Source organism: Bombus terrestris, chromosome 12, assembly GCF_910591885.1.
Source record: "Bombus terrestris chromosome 12, iyBomTerr1.2, whole genome shotgun sequence".
Classification (NCBI taxonomy): domain Eukaryota; kingdom Metazoa; phylum Arthropoda; class Insecta; order Hymenoptera; family Apidae; genus Bombus; species Bombus terrestris.
This window is the reverse complement of record NC_063280.1, coordinates 12,001,126-12,020,401: the sequence shown is the minus strand read 5'-3', so window position 1 is coordinate 12,020,401 and position 19,276 is coordinate 12,001,126. Positions and strand designations below refer to the sequence as shown.

The 19,276-nt window shown below is 42.1% G+C and overlaps 2 protein-coding genes across 5 annotated transcripts; one reads left to right on the top strand and one right to left on the bottom strand.

The window, feature by feature from the left end:
* Window positions 1–32: 32 nt before the first annotated feature.
* Window positions 33–2,385, top strand: LOC105666334 (pancreatic triacylglycerol lipase). Of its 2 annotated transcripts, XM_012314759.3 has the most exons (6): window positions 33–898; window positions 1,087–1,190; window positions 1,260–1,570; window positions 1,655–1,750; window positions 1,856–2,101; window positions 2,249–2,385. In XM_012314759.3, exons 1-6 carry the CDS (start codon window positions 413–415, stop codon window positions 2,320–2,322), a joined length of 1,317 nt encoding a protein of 438 aa, XP_012170149.1. In that variant the 5' UTR covers window positions 33–412; the 3' UTR covers window positions 2,323–2,385. The 2 variants fall into 2 exon arrangements, with proteins under 2 accessions (XP_012170149.1, XP_012170148.1); XM_012314758.3 differs by having other exon boundaries at window positions 1,260–1,750.
* Window positions 2,354–19,109, bottom strand: LOC100643213 (nostrin). Of its 3 annotated transcripts, XM_003399967.4 has the most exons (9): window positions 10,165–11,139; window positions 9,343–9,945; window positions 5,641–5,729; window positions 5,397–5,476; window positions 5,156–5,280; window positions 4,344–4,808; window positions 3,955–4,284; window positions 3,716–3,868; window positions 2,354–3,646 (listed from the first exon to the last, which is right to left on the bottom strand). In XM_003399967.4, the coding sequence occupies exons 1-9, from the start codon at window positions 11,137–11,139 to the stop codon at window positions 3,227–3,229; spliced, it is 3,240 nt and encodes a 1,079-aa protein (XP_003400015.2). In that variant the 3' UTR covers window positions 2,354–3,226. The 3 variants fall into 3 exon arrangements, with proteins under 3 accessions (XP_003400015.2, XP_020721720.1, XP_020721719.1); XM_020866061.2 differs by lacking the exons at window positions 9,343–9,945; window positions 10,165–11,139 and adding an exon at window positions 18,919–19,109; XM_020866060.2 differs by lacking the exons at window positions 9,343–9,945; window positions 10,165–11,139 and adding an exon at window positions 13,524–13,665.
* Between the last annotated feature and the right edge of the window lie 167 nt (window positions 19,110–19,276).

Below are 19,276 nucleotides of genomic sequence, written 5' to 3'. Positions count from 1 at the left end.
TCTTGTGTCATTTTCACATTAATATTCCTCCTTCGTATTAATACTTTCAATGTAATAAGAATATTATAAACTTGAGAATTTTTTTAAATCTTTATTATTTTAATGTATCGAAGATATATTAGTAAAAAAAGAAGCTTCATTAAATTAACAGTGGAAATAAAAATAAGAAAAATTAGCTTATTATTTTAAAAAAATATTAACGGAATATTTTTCTTCGATTGAAATATAACGTCTATAATGTCGAAAAGACGTAAGGATGTTTTCACAATTACGTATTTTGAAGTGTTAGTTTACTTGAAATTAGCAATGTAAGCTACGTTATCGTTAGGTCATGACTTCAATTTTTTTGGTTGTACATAGACGTATATACGTGGATATATAGACATGTTCCATTACGATCAGAAATTCAGTAATGAAAATGATGTGGATTGCATTACTGTTCATCAGATTGCCTGCGATTTCTGCCATGCAGGATCACATTTTGGAAGAAAATGTAAAAATAGATACAAGTGGAGATCGTATTGATAACAATTCATCGAGTTTTCATAATAGCAATTTGACGGCTTTCATCTATACACTCTCGAATTCCTCGAGTTTTATTGACTATCGAAAAAATTCCCAATCAGATCAAGTGGATTGTTTTGGTTTAGGAAAAAGAGTAGCTGCGATTTTAGAATGGTTTTTTATGAGTAATTCGAGTGGAAATGCTTTGGATGTTCAATTTTTCCTTTCTTCGAGAAAACAACCACGACGCGTTCAGGTACTTATCGGTAAACAATTTGGCTTGGAGTGGACAGATTTTCAAATCGAACGAAGAACGATCGTGATAGTTCACGGATTCTTATCGCATGGTCAACAATCGTGGATCAATGAAATGGAAAAAGCATTTCTTCAATGGGTAGATTACAATTTTTCTTTTTTTCTTTCTTTTCCATACACGTTGAAGTACATTTTAAAAGACGAACGGAATTTTTTTTGCCTTAGAAAGTAATGGATGTTGTAATAGATGTTAGCAACGTTAACTTTCTAATCTTTTATCGTCGGTAATTCAAACAATAATTTTGTTTATTCTCTAATATGTTTTAGAACGACGTTAATGTTGTAATTGTAGATTGGAGTGCCGGAGGCAATACTTGGAATTATTACAAAGCGGCAGTTAACACAAAAGTAATAGGATATCAAATTGCAAGGTCTGCTTTACGTACCTATTTGTATAGGTGTTAACCGCACAAGCTCATGGAGCTTATTGTCTTGTAAAGATTTCTAGAACATGTAGAGAATGCAACAACAAGTACACAAGGTAATTCCGACAACAGTAATTGGGGACCATTGCATTTAGTAGGCCATAGTCTTGGAGCACATATTTGCGGGTTTGCTGCGAAAGAACTGAAAAAAAGGCGAAGTAAGTGGGAAGTCCAGAGAATAACAGGATTGGATCCTGCACAACCTTGTTTCAAGAATGTACATTCTACGATGAAACTTCACAAATCCGATGCACCATTCGTCGATATTATCCATACTAATGGGAAATTACTTTCGGAGATCGGATTAGGTTTACCGGAACCGATAGGTTTGATATTTGTACATACATTGTGTATACACCGTGTTTTATGCTACTGCGAGAATGAACGAACGGACGAACAATTTGTATTAGGTCATGTTGATTTCTATCCTAACGGTGGCAGAAGCCAGCCTGGCTGCTTAAAAATCGATTCTTCGTATTTTGAATATTTACCAATTCCTCTTCGAGGTAGGTATTCGCTAAATACGTTTAAAGGAGTTTCTTATTATCAGTTTAAAAAAAGCTTATTGCTATAAGCTTTTTTCCTCAGATAAAATATCAAATTGATTTTAGCAATTAACAAATCTATATGCAGCCATGGACGCTCGTACGTTTACTTAACGGAGTCTTTGATATCCGAGGTTAAGCATAATTGCACTTTTTGGGCACATCATTGGGATTTATCGTATCGAAACCTGATACAACTAGCAACAGAACCGTGCGATAAAACTGTTTGTGCCGAAATGGGCATAAACGCGATAAATTATCCTCAACGAGGAACATTCTTTGTCGCAACTTCCAACATTCCACCCTTTTGCGGTAAGATAGATCTATTATATGTATAATAAAATTAGATATACATATATGGTAGCTATGTACAGATACCACATACTTACTCCGCAATAAAATATACAAATATAAACGTGTCATATGTCGGTTATAGTGACAAACATTTTAATGTTGTAGTTAACGGTACTCGTATAATCAATGAAGTAATAGTACAATTGGAGAGGGATTACGCAGACGAACTTTGTGATTAAGATGTATAAGTGAGTTAAGAAAAATGTATTATTAGCTGATAAATAAACGAACTTTAATTAAAATTTCAGTTACATAAAACACTTAAGTTATTAAATGCAGCTAAGTACTATTTACAATGGAATTTCGAAAATTAAACAAATTATATACATGTCACGCTATTTAATTTCATGCGTGAATGCTGCGTGAATAAACAGTCTTTGATTTTTTAAGGAAGAAACAACATTTACTTTCTATGAAAATGACTTGAATCATGTTTATGCTTATGTTAATATTACAACTTAATTATAAATTACGATGCACAAGTTATACAAACAAAAAGGTATTACTTCGTTGTACAAACTCCTTTCCTTTTCCTGATTACAATTTATTACATTGTAACGAAAGTATTAACTTTATCCTCGACTGATCTTGTCCGTCCCGTATAGTTTCTATATGTATGTATATGCTATCATTGGCACTTTATTGACGCAAACAAATATGCATTTAGTAACTTGTCGTTTGAAATTGGTATCGAACGCGTACAAAACACGTTTGACAAATATTTTCGTGGACTATCTGTAGTAGATAGTGCGTTTCGGTGCGTCGTATTTCGTATTGTTCAGTAATTACTATCGCGAGCAATGCGACTCGATATCAAAGATAAAAAATGCTTCTTTGTACAGTGAAATTTGACTTTTTCTAGGAGAGTCACTTTTAATTTCAATCATACTTTGGTAGTTCGTTCATATGTATAATTAATAACTTCTGTTGTTATTTATTTTTTTACAGTATAACTGCATCTACATATTTTTCATGTATCATTATACCTATTCGCAGCTGCTCTCCCTTTCTTTCCTTCGGAATCGGAAGGAAAAACACTGTTTAATTCCTGAATGTCAGGAGGCGAAGCAAAGCGTAAGTTGTTCAATTAATAACTTGAACGTAAGTGGCTGGAAATATTCCAGTTCGTCCTCTACACTCTCCTATCCACCAACCGTCTGGTTGTTTTTGATGTACCGTTATCAAGTCCCCAGGACTTAAGCTAAGCTCGTCGTTTAAATTTGCCGAGTATTGATAGATTGCTCTACATTGCTCCGTTGCGTCGGACTTGCCACTCGTTTCGTTGGCATCGACGTCTTGATTATTATTGTCCTCGGAATGACTACTGAATTCATCGAAATCACTAAAGTCATCCTCGTCCGGTGGATTCTCCGAGTTTCCATCGCCAGCTGTTCGATCGGCCCAATGACGACTCTCGGTATCGTGATCCTTTACGAGATGAACATCCATTTCGTCTTCATCCTCCTGAATCTCAAACGATTCGTTCTTTGCCCAAGAAGGAATCTGCGTGGAAGAATGTGCGTGCACTTTTCTCGTTCTTTCATTCAAGCGATAAGAATCACGGAAGCTTACCTTAAGGACACTTTGCTGCAAACCCTGTTTATCCCTTGAAACTAAAATATGTTCGGCCAACGGATGTTTGTCTCGTTTACTGCCTTCTACTTCGGCCAATGTTCCTCCAACTTTATACCTCGCTGCTTCCAAATACAATAACATAGAACGCATCTGAAAAAAGGTAAGAGTTCAACGGTTTTAGAAGATGGTACACGACATAGCGAATGATAAAAGAAAGAGCATAAGAGTAATCGTACATGGTGTAGTTTTTCCGTTACGTTTTGCGTGCTCTCATCCGCCGCGAATGCCGGTGTTGCAATGAAAGCTCGGTGAAGAGTTTCCAAACCTTCCCTGCCGCGCCTCTCGCGCTCTAAGTCCTGTCTGATCAGATGAAGGACTCTTACCAGCGCTTGTTTCCGACGTTCTCTGTTCATCGCTAGAGTAACGTGTTCGGCATAAAAGTCTGGGAGCAATTGTTCGGCGTTACACCCGTCGTTGCTCTCTACTCTGCGTATAAGATTCTTCAAGATTTCGATGTCTTGGGACACGTTACAGTTACGTATAGGAGCTGCCAAACGGTCTGCACTCTATAAGGAAAAGATGACGGACGATAACGATGACTTTGCATTCGTAGATTGCTACGTACCTGTTGCAGACGGGGAGCTAGGGCTTGCAGATGGGCTAAATAAACGTTCGCGAGATCTTTAAGAGCGCTCAATCGTTCCTCTTCGAGAAGTTCCATTTGTTTGGCTCCTTTCCTCATGGTGCTTTCGTACTCGAGCCTAGCTCTCTCAGCTCTCACGCTCACCGTGTAAAACTCCGTGTCCGCCCTACGAGACGAGTCCTCGGCCTTTCTCCTCCTCGCTTCGAGCTTACTGACCTCCTTCTCCGTCATATGATGGGTCGACGATTTGTTATTGCTCTGCTGACTCTGACTGATCGATTGCAGCCTCGCGAGGTCTTGCAACCTCTCGTTTTCCCGTGCACAAGCGAAACTTTGCTTTTTACTTTTTATCGCAATGTTACGCCACTCGTGAAGAGACTTCCCGGCCTTATCCACGGAATTCTCGATAGATTTCCTCGAACGTCCTTGAGCCTCTGCTACTCCTACCTGCGGATACGCAAACGCCTCCTTAACGCCTATCATCGCTTGCTTCAACGATCATCCGACAAACGTTTAACGGTTCACGCCCGTGTCTGTCGCGTTTTCAGTGGCGCAACGAGAGGAGAAAAGAATCGAAACGAAATAACACATCAGTCGTGTCTCTGTTCGTCGAATGTGTGTACGCGTGCGTTTTCTCTACGTATGAAAAATTCGATGCAAAGGAAGAACCTCGTTTAATTGCTGCGAATGACAATCCACTAACGGCGATAACGACTATCGATAATGCACGATGATATTTCAAGGAATGGTTCGAAGGGACGAAGAAAAAGGAATTTTTACGAAATTCGACGCACTCTGATCGGTTTGGCGAGTTGTTCGCTAAGCGTGATTCCCCAGATCCTATGAGCTTCTGCGGCAGCCTCCATCTCCTCGCCGACGCATCTCCACGCTTCGTTCACACCTCCGCTCCCGTTGCCACCTGCGTTTCAAAAGCCATCGATTGTATTTAAAACTGGTACTTACTACCTCGACTTTCTTTACTTTATATCACGTTGCTAAATCAATCGTTAAATGTTCAAACGACGAAGAGAGTACCTTGATCCTTTGCGCACGCCTTAGTCAGTTTGTTGCTCAGTTTGCTGAGTCCTTTGGCATAAGTCGCTTCTAGTTCCGCTCTGAAATAAGAGAAGACAAGAAACAAAACGTTTACGATTCAAGGCGAATATACACGTATCGCATATATATATATATAATAAATAGGAAATGTATTACGAATGCGGAGATACACGCGTGCTGCGTGTTGAGAAGAAGCGATTCGATTAACAAAGAAGGAACTCACCTTTCGTGTAGGATCGATGCCAATTCCTTGCAGAAATCTCCGCCCTGTTTCACGTACCTTCGAACATCTTCGAATCCACCTTGTCCACCCTGCAACCAGAAACCGATATTAATTTTTCTCTTTTTTTCTTACTTTCGAAACTAAAAGCTCGCAACCAGAGCTCGTTCTACGCTTGAACGATCGTGGAGAAGGATAAGGAGCACGTAGAATATAGCGGTAACCACGCGTCACAGCTCACGAGATGCAACGTTTCTAATGTCTTGCAAGCGAGTTATAACGATTTCTTTTCGCGGCGAATTCTCGTCGACTCTGGCTTACGGATTAGCGGAAGAAACAACAATTACCATCCGTTACACGAAAGTAGGTATAAATTTATAAGCGGTGAGTTTTATTTTTACGGTCCATAAGCGAAGCAAAAGGATAAATAAGGTTGAAGAGATATTTAGAATGTTAAATGCGAGCGTTATGAACAAGAGACGACAAGATAGAAAACATAGAGAAACAACGGAATTAATTAAAAGTAGAAAGTATACGTATACCTATCTCTAAGAGTTTATTGCTCGCTAATCGAATGCTGGTACTCGAACGGGTAAACGTTCTTCGAGTCTTTGACGCGTCCCTGCCTTGAGGTATTTCGTAAAATTACAAACTTTAGGAGAAAAACGAGAAGAACGAGACACGTGGTGGACGTTAGGAACGAAGCAAGCATGGCCAAAGTTCTTGGTACATAAACCGGTCACGTAGGTGAGAAATTTGTCGTTCTTATTTCTGGTCAGACACAACTAGATTTACCTGTGCATTACGTATCGTCTTATATCTGAGATATTTTCCTCGACTAACGACCAGAACGAGGAAAGGGTGTATCGGAAATGTCATTTACCGGTAGTTTCTGACGTTACGCCCGACTCAACCTTTCGAGTAACTTTCTGACTGGACGACTTTCCAAGCCACTGAATGGTAAAAATTCATTTTTCTATATTCTCGACTTGTACACTCTCTACCGAATCCAAGCAAGTCGAATTCTGTTCAACGTTTTTATTCGGGTTAAATCTTATCACCGAACAAGGTCGCATGCGCAAATTCTACGGCCGAATTCGTACGGATAGCTTTCCTCGTGAAACTCGATTAAATGAAATTTATTTATTTTAGAACAGCATAGAACGTAGGAAACGAAACAAAACTCTTCGGCCGATGAAAAGCAAAATTGGATAGTTGGCGAGAAAACATACGTTACGCATTGATTACGCATTGGTTACGCAACGTTAAATGTTAGCCTAAATGCAGACGAGCGACTTTTGCTCACGCGATATCGTTGCGATCGTGTGTCTTTCTTTGTTTTCTCGATTAAAAGCAACAAAGACAGACATATCATCGCAGTATCTCAGCGACATCGCGCCGCATCGAACCTTAGTGCGTCTGAGGGCCCGCAATAACGAATCAACGCATCGCGTCATCGATTAGAGCGCATTAGAAGGTGATGCATTAGATGAAAATGATCGTGAAATCACGTCCGTGCTACTGTATTTAGATGCATAGCAGGCCGGTTAAACCTATTGTTAACAATTTTCTAAAGAAACATAGTCTCCGCGTCTATTGTTTGAACGGTGATAATTGAATCTGTTATTCCATTCCGTAGGATTATTCGTCTTAAATGGTAGGAAACGCAAAAATTTGCGGTGAATTTTGTCGAGCCGGTACTCGCATGACAAAGGCATGTTCCAGATGTGAAAGACGAGGGACAAATATAGACAAAGTGGCGTTCATGAATTTTAAAAACCGGAACAAATGCGCTTCAGAAATCCAAGCGTCTTGGTGGTTCTGCGTAACACGCGCATCAGAGTGCTCGATAAATACAAATACGACGAACGTACGTTGAGAGAGAAAGATCGACATAGAGTAAGTTATAATTAAAGAATGAAATATTAGAGAACGCTAGAATCCTATCCTCGAGTGATCGTGATTTAACACGAAAGGAAGATCTTTTAGAAATCTTGATATCAACCGTGAACGCGTTAATCGCGACGATTAATTTGATCTATTGTGCTTCAAGATGAGATACGTGGCTACTTCCGCGTGTCGATTAACCTTCTACGCTAGCGTGTTCACGGCTGTGAGAGAAAGATTAATTATGCATTGCACGAAGAGAGATCGACTTTCTTACGATCCATCTACTTAGACAACGAGCAATGTTATACGTATACGAAGAAAAGTAAAATCGTCGGATGGATATGCACGTTCCTATGAATTTATTTGCAAACAGTAAAGAACAAATTTACGGGAGTTGGAGTAAGTATTTCCGAGTAAAAGGTTAATTGATACGTCCGATTGGATATTACACGCAGTGTAACTGATCGTGAAAGAAATGGTCTGGCACGTGCAACAGGTGGGACACGATTGTCTAGAACTTGTTACAGGTGTTCGTCCGACTGGATACCTTTTCCAAGTACAAACAGATACGCGCGAGTCTTCCGATAAGACGCGAGAAAAATTATCTTCTAATCGAAATCGTTGAAACGGCGAAATACATAATCGAGGTAGAAACGGTGCTTCTTTGCCGGAAGATGGTCGATCGTCCGGAGGAAGCGGCACGGCCGCGATGCGGTGGTTGCTTTCGACGAACGAAAACAGAGGTGAAATATCGAGAGATCGCGATCGATGTGTACGGTTCCTTTCCCTTTTACCTTCGAGATTTTCTCGGCTTAGGTTCACGTGACGCGGTGAAATCGCGGAGGTCGCAGTTACTATCGCCGTACCGAGCTATTAACGCGCACCTCTCACGAACCTCGTACACAGTTTCTCGCAGCTGCCTCTGCTTTCTTTCGTACGCTCAATTTTCCACGGGTAGCGGCAATTTCTACTCGTTTATCTAGTATCTTTAACGCGCAAACGATTCCTTCGTAGATGATAGAGAAAACAAACGGCAATGACACAGCCTGAATTCGAGGCTTCTCCGTGCGGATTAACGATGAGAACGTCGTCCTTGTATGCCACGCACGAATACTTTCGCTTAAAGTATTTGTATTTATATTTGTATTCGCAGTTAGGAAGCTACGGAATCGAGACGAGGCGACTCCAGCTTTCTCGAGAACAGCGCTTGATGGGTAAATTAAGGTTGCTTTGAGCGGAAAGTTGGATAGGTCGCGCAAGCGCTGAAATAGTTTTCGGAACGAGAATAAGCTGCCGGTACGTGTCTATCTTTAGCTTATATAATGCATGGAAAAAAAGAAGAAGAAAAATAAGGAAAAAGAACGGGAGCTGCGATCAAAGTACAACGAGTGGCATTTTTTTTAATTGCTACGATGCCGCATCATCGTATAAACATACCGTATAGGCGCGTGCTATGTAATACCTATAGACGTATAGACGTACCTAAGTATCAGCGAGCATACAGAAAAGAACAAAGTCGGTTATTCCCTCCGCCCAACTTTCTCACACTTTCTTCGCTTTGATCGTTTCTTTGGTACGCTGTTTAGAGTCGTCGTTCGCGTCTACGTTAGCGCGCGGTGCGATCGTCGGAGAATAAAAGATTTTCACGTATCGGAAGCGAAGGAAAGATCTCGTTCGATGGCAGATTTTTCTCGGCTGGAGAGCGATCGCCTTGACCGAACGTGGGCCCATCGAGATCCGTGAGAAAGGAATTTTGTCGTTTCGGTCGAACGTAATCGCGTTACGCGGTGGGTGGAACGAAATAGAAGAATGTACCTCTTCGGTCTCGTGAATGGAGACCGAGTGAAGAAGATGAGTGGAGGCCATTAACCCTCTGATTGACCCCAGCATTCTCCTCTTAATTAAGCCGGCTTTTCGAGCATGATCCCTGCTGTCGATCTCGCCAGCGGTCGCTGCATCGTGCGTCTCGTCGATTTCCGTATCGGAGCAGAGCTTGTCCATGCTGAAGGAAACCGGAACGATACTCGGTTCGCTCTTCTCGTTTAACACGTTGTCCGAGGTGGCGATCATCTTTCCCAAGCCAGTGGTTTTCGTTGGTGCTCGGTGGAGAGCGACGTTCGTTTTCGACGATACGATCACGGTTTCGGGAGAAGAAGACGAGCTTTTTAAGCGCTCTTGCGAAACGGAGGACAAACCGAATTCCTCGACCCTAGTGATCGATCCCAATTCCGGAGTTTTCGCCTTGGTCAGATCGTAGGACGCGCTGTTACCATTCGGAACGGTCACGGTACACGATTCTTCGGAAAGAGCACCGACGGCTTGCAATCTCGCGTGTTTGTTCACCACCTCGTTGATTCGAGACGTTTCGTCTCTTAACCAGTTTCGCATTTTCTCCCATGCCTTCCCCAGCCGATGTTTCTGCAATTTCAGGACATTTGTTCTCGGTCGCGAAAAGAGACGAGGTAACCGAGTATTCGACACCGGTGACCAGACCTAGCGATAAATCTTTCCTAGCTTCTCTCGAGTTTCGCGAATCGAACGTTTGGAAAGTGGAAGATCGATCGGACGATTCGAAGCTTCGGTTCTAGGTTTATCGCCAAGTCCGATCGTACCGTGTTCCAGCGACGCGCTTAATACCTTTGGATAACGTTCCTCTCGGCGGGCCACCGCGTTCGAGAGAGAGTCGTTCGAGCACTCGACGTCCGAATAAGAGAAGCCCGTCGCTGGCACAGAAGCATCGTATCCGTCGCTTTGCGCTTTCGACCCGTCGCAATGCCTTTTTCTTCGATTCGCTGGATCGCACGGATCCGTTTTTCCTTCCGAATTCGCGACGTTGATCGCGATCGTTGGATCGCTCGCTTTCTCCGCGGACGTGACCTCTTGGCGCGATTCTTTCGAATCCTGCGAATCGGTTACGTTTCGATGGTCGATTTCGTTTCGAATCTCGGCCGATTCCCCGTGGAATTTCGCTGGACTCGTGCCGCGAATCTCCTCATCGTCCTTAGCGACTTCTGACTCGCGTTCACTTTCTACCGCTTTCTCGCTTTCGATTTCGTCGTGGACGTACGAATTCCTAGGAAAGTCGTACAGTTCGTCTCGCGTCGACGTATCTTCGTCGTTCTTGTTCGTGGTCACGGTCGCGGTCGTCCACTTCGTAGTCGTTTCTCCTGTAACCGTAGCTCGTTCGACGACAGCCGTTCGAGGTTTGTCGTTCGAATGTAGGAAACTGAAGCTGATCTTCGGCACTCCGTCATCGTCGGTTTTTACCGACGTGACCGCGGTCAATTCCACCGTGTTTCTGTGTCGGTTCTCTCCGTCTTTCTCGTCCCCGCGTTTCTCCGGCCCTTTGTTATCCCGAGTATCGGTTGTCGACTCTTCGTTCGCAGTCGCGACGCTCGTTCTTTCCTCGATCGGCTCGACGCGGTCCAACTTGGACGCATCTGGCAATTCTTGGCAACAATGTATTATTACGGGCGCGGGAATATCGTACCACACTGTCGTCGAATTTCCATTTACGCCGTTACCGTTGTCGTTGCCATTACCATTACCGTTCAACGATGTTAACTTTCTGACTGACTTTAAAGTAGCCCATGCGTGTCTCGCTTCTTCCATTTTTCTCTCGCGCCATCCACCATCCGAACGAATTGCCAACGTACGCTTTTACCAATCGTCCAATTCCTTTTCCAGCGGATCGTACAGTTTGACGGTATCCACGATTCTTCGCATACCGTAAAATCATAACGAAGTCGAGCAACGCAACGTTTTAATTTTAACCATCTCTACGTAGATACTAGCACCAGTCTTGAATCGATATTTGGCTGCCTTGCGTCGATCGCCGCTTGCGAATTTCTACAAGTACGCCTTTGGTTTCGTTTATTCGTGCAATTTCGTTTTGCTAACAGGTATGCACACAGTCTAACGATCACCGTTCGACGTGTACGCGAACGAGTTCCGAAACGACGCTTCGTGAGAAAAATCTCTCGTCGATCGATATATATCGTGATCGTTTTATCGCGATAGACTTTCAACGACGTCACCGTACGAGTTCGAAACGCCTTGCCGATTAGCAAATACAGGTACCTTGTTCGATCTCATTTTTCGACGAGGTTCGCTCGAGCTCGGTCTACAATACCGAACAGAATGCTAAATTCGGTTTATCGTAAGTATCGTGCTGGCCGTCTGTCGGTCGAAAGCCTGTCGATCGACGAACAAATTCGACATAGTTTGGCGCTCGTTCGAGTTTAAACGCGTACACGAGTCGTTCCGTTTCGAGCGCGTTTCGGAAACGTGCTGCTGCGGCCGCTCCTTTCTGTCGATTTCGCGTTACGTAAACGATTCATCGGTACTTCTCGCTCAACTTTGTCTCGTAATTCTTCGATAATCGTTCTTCCAACCGCTGCTCTTCCTCGGATCGACCTTCACCGATCGACCAATCTGTACGACTTCTCTTGGACGGTAGGAACGGCGCGATGTCGCCTCGTACAACCAACCACACGCCTGATATCGCGCGTATCTTTGCGCGCAGCTTCCAATGGCATCGTTTACTAAATTTCCTCTTTCCGTATATTCAGTTCCTTCCAGGTATTCGTTTCGCGTTCAACGTCTTTCAATGTTACCGATGCGCGTACAATTTCATTGCCATCGTGATTCCACGACGACGTAGCAAGGTAAGAGACCCGCGATATCAAAAAGGGGATATTCGTCGAAGGATCGACCGACTGACCGTGTCTCGCGGTTCGCGAGAGGATCGTGAGAATCGGCTGTCCAAGCGCAAACTCTCGGAACGTACGACGTGCGACGCGTCAACTACAGGTGAGGTGCGGCGCGACGCTCCGCATTTATACTCACGTCGAATAGCAAATGAAAAGCCGCGATCGATTCAAGGTTAATTATTCGTTTGCGAGGAAGACGATCGTGTTGCGCAGCATTCGCCAAACAGAAACTTGCTCTCGTGATCGTGATGTTCGCGCGACGACGTCTCAGTCGTGACTGAATTCACGCTGGAAGCCGTATTATACAACAGCGTCAAACAATTATATCCATATTATGTTGCGTACGCGCGTATTACACAACGGTGCAAACAGTGCACCGCACCGTACCGTACCGTACCGTATCGTAGCTCTACAAAAATAAGTCACGACCGTTTCGCGTGAAAATTTAATCTCGCGAACGGTACCATCGTGACGATGCGTTATTTACGCGTATCTTGGTGATGAAAAGCCAGTGTTTACCCAGTACCATTTCGAACAGTCTTTAACCCACAAAATGACGATTCACAGATCGGTACGAGTTATCGTCGATCGGAGAAAAACAGCGGCAGATCGAGCGGTGTGTAGCACAAACGAGCAATACCTCGTCCGTGTTTGCGGTGGCTTGTTCAAACAAGCGAATCGTTATTCTTCCGTTTGACGCGTCCGCCGCCATTTCATCGAACGCGAAATCTTGGAATCACGATTTTCGAACGATCGACGCTTGCACGTTTCGCACAGCGTACACGTTGGAAAGGTAAGGCGATAACGCGACTTAATCGTTAACTGTCAATACGAAAAAATTGCATATTTCCTGCAAGAGGAATGTCGCGATATCGGCTAACGCGAGCACTCGTAACGACAACTGGTACTACGACGACGAGACGAGAGAGGAAAACTGACGAGAAGAGAAGAGAGCAGAGCAGGACGGAAGAGACGAAGCGCGGTGCGTCGCGGACACGATTGCACTAACGGCCGTTGTCGGAAACGCAATACGCAATACGCGTCGCAGCAGAACGTAATGCTCCGAAACGAACGCGAGCAAAAGTGGTAGAGGTTGTTTAAGCGAGTAATGCGAGTTTCTAGGCGGGAGGTTATTCTTTTTCCTCGTGACTTATATTTAGCTTGTTTCCGCGCGACACTCGCGCGTTACCGAAACATGGTGTGCACGTGCGGCCGACTCGCTCAACGACAACTGTCGCCGCTCGCCGACTATGTTTCTGCCGTATCGCGAAAGGATGATCCTACCTTTTCGCTATAAGATGCGATCGTTAACGCCGGTCCACCGAAGAATCTTCTATAAAACGCCACTTCGTTCCTCATCGCATACAACTGCTTCGACGATGCTACTGTCTCCCGTAACGATAGTTCTAACCGGTTCTTAAATTCTACTTTCCAGATCTTTAACCTGCCTTTTTCGCGTCTTACCTTGTACGGTTTTTTATCTTTTGCCTTTTCAAAAGAAACGCGTATTCTCGAAGCTTATTGATTTTCAATACGCGTTTGTTTCTCGCGTTCAGATAGTTGTACGCGTGGCATGTGACGCTACGAGTAAAGTCTAACGAGCGGAAACCGATACTTGCCACAATGATTTCCTAGACATCCTAACCGATGTTCCCTAACCGATGTAATACGCATCGTCGACGTATTATGGCAACGTTCGGTAATTAAAGTAAACCCCGAGAACCTACGTACATCGAAGGGAAACCTTGCCGTGAAACTTGCTCGTCTCGTATTTCAAAAAAAAAACAAAAGATGGAAAGGAAATATGGTGCAATTTTTGAGAGAAGGGAGAAAAATCGATTTTACTTGGAGAAGAATACGAATCGAGGATCGAAAAATACGAAACGATGCTCTTGGTCCCTTACTGGTTGAAAAAGAGTGAAACAGAGGTAGATAGTTTGCCATCCGGTTGTCATCGACGGCCTGTTACTTCGTTGACCCACTTGCCGTTATAGAAAATATACGTTATATATTATAGCAGTTGATCGATGATGTTCTCCCGAATCGTTCTCCCGAAATCTCTGACTTGCTAACATTATTTTTAAGGTATCGTCGTCTACCAATGATACTCGTATCTTTTTCCGAACTTTATTATCGTTATCGTAGCTTTAGCGACCACGAAACATTTTATCGCGTATCTACGAAGATATTCGTTCCATTAATTTCAAGTTAGAACGAAAGAATCTACGTGTGTCGATAGTTTGCGAAAATCGTTGAACGTTTCATCGTTAGTTTTCATTCTGTTTTCAACGACGGTGTCGGACGATTGACAAGTAGAGGGCCCGTGGTATAGATATGTAAAGGGAACAGCTAGATAAGCATGATAAAAGTGACCCTAAATCAAACTTAATTTGCGATACGTCGATCGAAAGAGTTTCCTAGGAAATTGGAAGAAAAGATGATCCGAAGAATGGCTTACTAAACATGACAGGGAACTTTTATCGTAAAAATATAAACGTCGTCGTTATAATAACTTCGATAAACAATCGACATTTTAAAACTCTGTTAATGTTTTTAAATAGATTTTTCGCTCGGAAGATCTGAAAAGAATTCAACAATTTGAACAAAAGAAATCAATCGTAAACTGTAAATCGTATTTAGGTCAATAACCAACCTAATAATAGGGGTGAGATAGATAATAGAGCTGATAATAGAGCTAAAACTTGGTTGAAACGATTTTCCTAGGAAATTCTCTCGATCGACGGTATCGCAAATTTAATTCGGTTTAGGAACCCTTTTGTCGTGCTCGTTCGCGGCTATGCCGTTTATCGAAAAAGCCTTGCTCCGAGAGAAAGGAAGAACTCGAAAGGAAAAGGAAGGATTAACGTCACTGATCACGCGATTACGATGTAAATTCGAACACGTGTTTCGTATCCGGCAGATTCGCCAAAAAATACGACTTACAAAAGCTGGTCGACCGTGCGAATCGACGACTACTTACGGCGAGATCGCGAAGGATCTTTGGATGAACACAGTTCGAAAACCACTGATATTTCGAAAACATTTTACCATTGATATTTATATAATTTATATAATTTCGGTATCGTTAAAAAGCATATCGCGCATCGCGAGCTAGTATCCGATACTAATGTTGCGTCACCTACGGCACTTGTTTCTTTTTCTTCCTCTTTTCTCTTCTGTCGATTCTTGATTTCGTTCCTTCCGGTCTAATTCGATCTATATATTCTATTCGACGCGCTTTAAGGAGTATCGGAAGAAACGCAAACGATAACTGAGACGCGAGAGTAGACCGGGGTTCCTGCGAAATCGTACTGATAATAATATAATGTACATTCATCGCGAAAACATGTTTTTGCTTATCTGATGATCCATTGTGTTATCCAGTGTGACGTTTCTTTTTTTCTGCACGATATATCGTACTCTCATTATTTAATTAGCGTTTGATTTGTTCGTTGCTTCCGTTTGTACGATGAATTCAGGCAAACAGCTATCGGTCAGTGATCGAACAATGATCGATCATAGATACTTCATAAACTTTGTAATTTATCGCTATGAATCAACGATAGAAACACCGTTGATGCGCTTTTATTTGAAATAACGATTGCGTAAAATGAAACGGCGACGTCGTTATCGTTGCAGTAGCTACGTTCGATTGGCCGATGAATGAAAACAGAGTCTGAATATCACGAGAAAAGTCAAATGCTTCATCCGATTTCTCATCTTTCGTCAAACTCGATTTTCAACGATATCGTCGCATCCTTCCGTCCAATCGGATACTATGTTACAGTTTGACTATACAATAAGAAAGAAAAGCAGCCGAGTTGATGATGAAAAGTAACATTTCAGGAAAGTAATTCCTTCGAAAAGCATACGTAAGTACTTGTACGTGAAGCACATAAATTTGATACGGGAAAGTTGTTCGATACGTGAGAATTTTACGAGAATCGATACGATATCATTTTTCTTCCGTCAATTTCGTTGATTTCGATCGACGATAATGCGGAAAAAAGCAAAGAGAAGTATTGGTTTCGTCTAATCGTGGGTTACAAACATTGAACGTATATCTGGTACAAGTTGCACGTAATATTTTCCTATAGGTGTGTCACGAAATACCGTGACTCTGAATTCCTCGGCAACGAGTCTTCGCTTGTTTCTCGCTTCGTTCGCGACTTTATAAAAATCTTGCCTTTTACTTTCGATCGTAACCGGGGATGATTTCCCAGCTACAGAAAACAAAATGGACAAAGTTTTATCGCAAAGAACAGGAAGAAAATACTCGATTCTCTATTTGACAAATAAAATTTCAAAAATACCGAGCTCCCACGAACGGTTATACGATTATATCGGTATAAGACGATACGAAAGAAACGAGACAAACCTATTCTATGAAAATCTATATAAATCGCGTAACTTTGAAATATAATTCGTATTGATACGCGTTCCGCGTAGGAATCGATACGAGTTCGCTGTACATATAGCGGTGTCTCGTAATGATATGGCGACGAGAATCAACCGGAAACGGCTCGTCAACCGGAACGAGGTTCTTTCACGAGCCACTCGAGTTGCGGACAACGTAACGACGTAAAAGCGCGCCTCGAATAAATTCAATTTTGAAATTATAAAAAAGATGACCGTCGAAAACACGGAACAAATTCTTACGAAGATCCTCTTTACTCCAAATTAGTAGCGATAAAAATGCAGAACAGCTGGAGTTTATTAACACGGGGTATGCCGTCGTTTCGCGAAAACGTAAAAAGTAAAAAAAAAAAAGAAAAAATAAAAGAACGAAAAAAAAAAATAGAAAGGATGATAGACAAACGAGCCAAGAGAGGAATCCGTTGGATTTTCGCTCACTCTTGCACCGTTGCGTACTTCGTAAGTAGGTACAAGATAGAATAGTTACGCGCCGCGTCGGGAATAGTGACCATTTCGTTGCATGAATCGTACGGTTGTCCGGCATAATAAGATGCATGTCTCTGACGTAAGACTTTCACCCCTGAGGGCCCTTCTGGCATCCGAATCATACACGCCGCCACCTACCTCTTTTGAAACTCAGTCAAATACGCTATGTCTATACTACTATGCACCGAAGAACCTACCGCTAGTCGACGAGTTCTATCCCTCCCTTCTCTTCGTCATTCTTTCCTTCTTTTACTCCTTCTTCCTCGTGCGAACACGCGTAAGTACCTGTTTCTTCTTTTTCATTCTCTGCAAATCTACCCTCTCTCTTGTATTCGATCGATAATTACGTAACGGAATATAAAAGTTTATAGCAACGATCTCCTGCCGATGTAATAACGTCGAAGCCAGCCAATGGGTCAGATTTACACGTCCATCTCGAAATATCGCTTTCTCTGTTCTTTGGAAGAACATTCGAAATTGACTCATATCCGTGATTATTCACCGTCGTATCTAACGCGTTATACGCGTACAACGGCTTAATCGTTGAAGGTAAAGCAAAGATTTACCTTTGGAGTAACCATAGATTTCAAAACAACGAATTCATCTCTAAATGGTTATCGTTTCTGCGATAAAACAAACAGAAATATTTTTCTTTCAATCATATCGGCAATCGTGATAAGGTTTATAGAATCAAGGATAAGAATAACTGGAACGACTACGGTTTAACACCCACTTGCTAATTAAACTTCAATGTCACTCGTTAATCGAGTTTAATTCGTTCTCGCCAATTCGGCCACCGAAATATATATCGTTCTAATTAATTGGTTTATTCGCACGCGAAGCATCATTTTTTCTTTTTTTTTTTTTCGTTAAACATGTTGATTCGAAACAACGAGATTATTATTTATAGTTAACTACTACAAACTTCAAAATTCACGTTCCAATTTAATCGATTTACTTTTATATAAGATAGCATTGACCCAACACTTGAATAATATCGCTAGTTCGGATAAATCGAGCATCTTTAATGTTGAACAAAGATCGACCTCGCTTTACACGTGAATATTCGTTCAAAGGTAGGAGATAGTAAAGGTAAAGAAACGAATTAACGAAACACTATTTTGCTATTTCATATCGTATTCGATAATCATATTCAATAAAATATCACAGTTCCACGATAACTACGGTCATGGATAATTATTGCACGATGAAATAATAACGTGTCATCGTTATATAGTGATTTTACGCGAACCACCCGCGCACATTTATCTTCCTTTCTCTTCCTCCATGCATCTCCTTCCTTGCACAGCAGCAAATATCGCAAGTAATTAATTACTAATTAATTGTAGCAGGTATTGATACGATATCGATGATAGATATTCACGTATAATATGAGGATTTGGAAAACGATCGATTTTTCTCAAGATTCGAGGCCAGTATCTAGCAAGCAGATTCCGAACAAATGCACGATTAGTAACGACAGCTTGAGATTATCGATTCGCTTGTGGTTCCTTGTTAAATATTTCAAATGTTCAAATATTGTAAATGTAAAGTTAACGTTGCACGACGATACAAGCAGCCGAGAAAGCGTATGAAGCGAGTAAACAATTTATGTGTACATAGAGAAATTTTTACGAAACTGGGTCGAACTTCCTATAATTAATGAAGTATAAAGGCATATAATTTGGAGACGCAAACTATCTGAAATATCATCTACAATCTACAAGATAGATATGATTACGTGCATACGTAGAAGACGAAGAAGATTGCCACTTACCGCGTACTTATCTTTGTAAAAAAGCGAACTGGTCGACATGGCGTTAATCCCGAAGCAACAAGTTGCATGAACCGCGAAAAGTCACGGTTTCATCGTCGATCTCCGTTATTTCTGTTGCAACTTCTCCAGGTATCCATTGAAAGTAATGCACACGCGCGCACGCGCGCGCGTCAATTAATCCTTTTTACAGATTAACAAAAAACGATATCGAAGCTGATCAGAACGATAATCAAAAGTAGCGAGTTGCCCGCAGAAACCACAATAGCGACAGCGTATCGGAAATGCGAAAGTACGTTTACGCGGAAATAACCACCTGTACGACTGACAAACAGGACGAGTCAGAGCTGCGAAAGAAAGA

What these genes read in the sequence shown, in the direction of transcription:
- LOC105666334 (XM_012314758.3), top strand. Translation starts at nt 413, where the DNA reads ATGAAAATGATGTGGATTGCATTACTGTTCATCAGATTGCCTGCGATT. An exon ending in ATAGGATATCAAATTGCAAG is followed by an intron (nt 1,191 to 1,259) that starts GTCTGCTTTACG and finishes TGTCTTGTAAAG; the next exon opens with ATTTCTAGAACATGTAGAGA. An exon ending in CAACATTCCACCCTTTTGCG is followed by an intron (nt 2,102 to 2,248) that starts GTAAGATAGATC and finishes TTAATGTTGTAG; the next exon opens with TTAACGGTACTCGTATAATC.
- LOC100643213 (XM_003399967.4), bottom strand. Translation starts at nt 11,139, where the DNA reads ATGGAAGAAGCGAGACACGCATGGGCTACTTTAAAGTCAGTCAGAAAG. An exon ending in GAGAGGAACGTTATCCAAAG is followed by an intron (nt 9,946 to 10,164) that starts GTATTAAGCGCG and finishes CTGAAATTGCAG; the next exon opens with AAACATCGGCTGGGGAAGGC. An exon ending in TAACGGAAAAACTACACCAT is followed by an intron (nt 3,869 to 3,954) that starts GTACGATTACTC and finishes ACCTTTTTTCAG; the next exon opens with ATGCGTTCTATGTTATTGTA.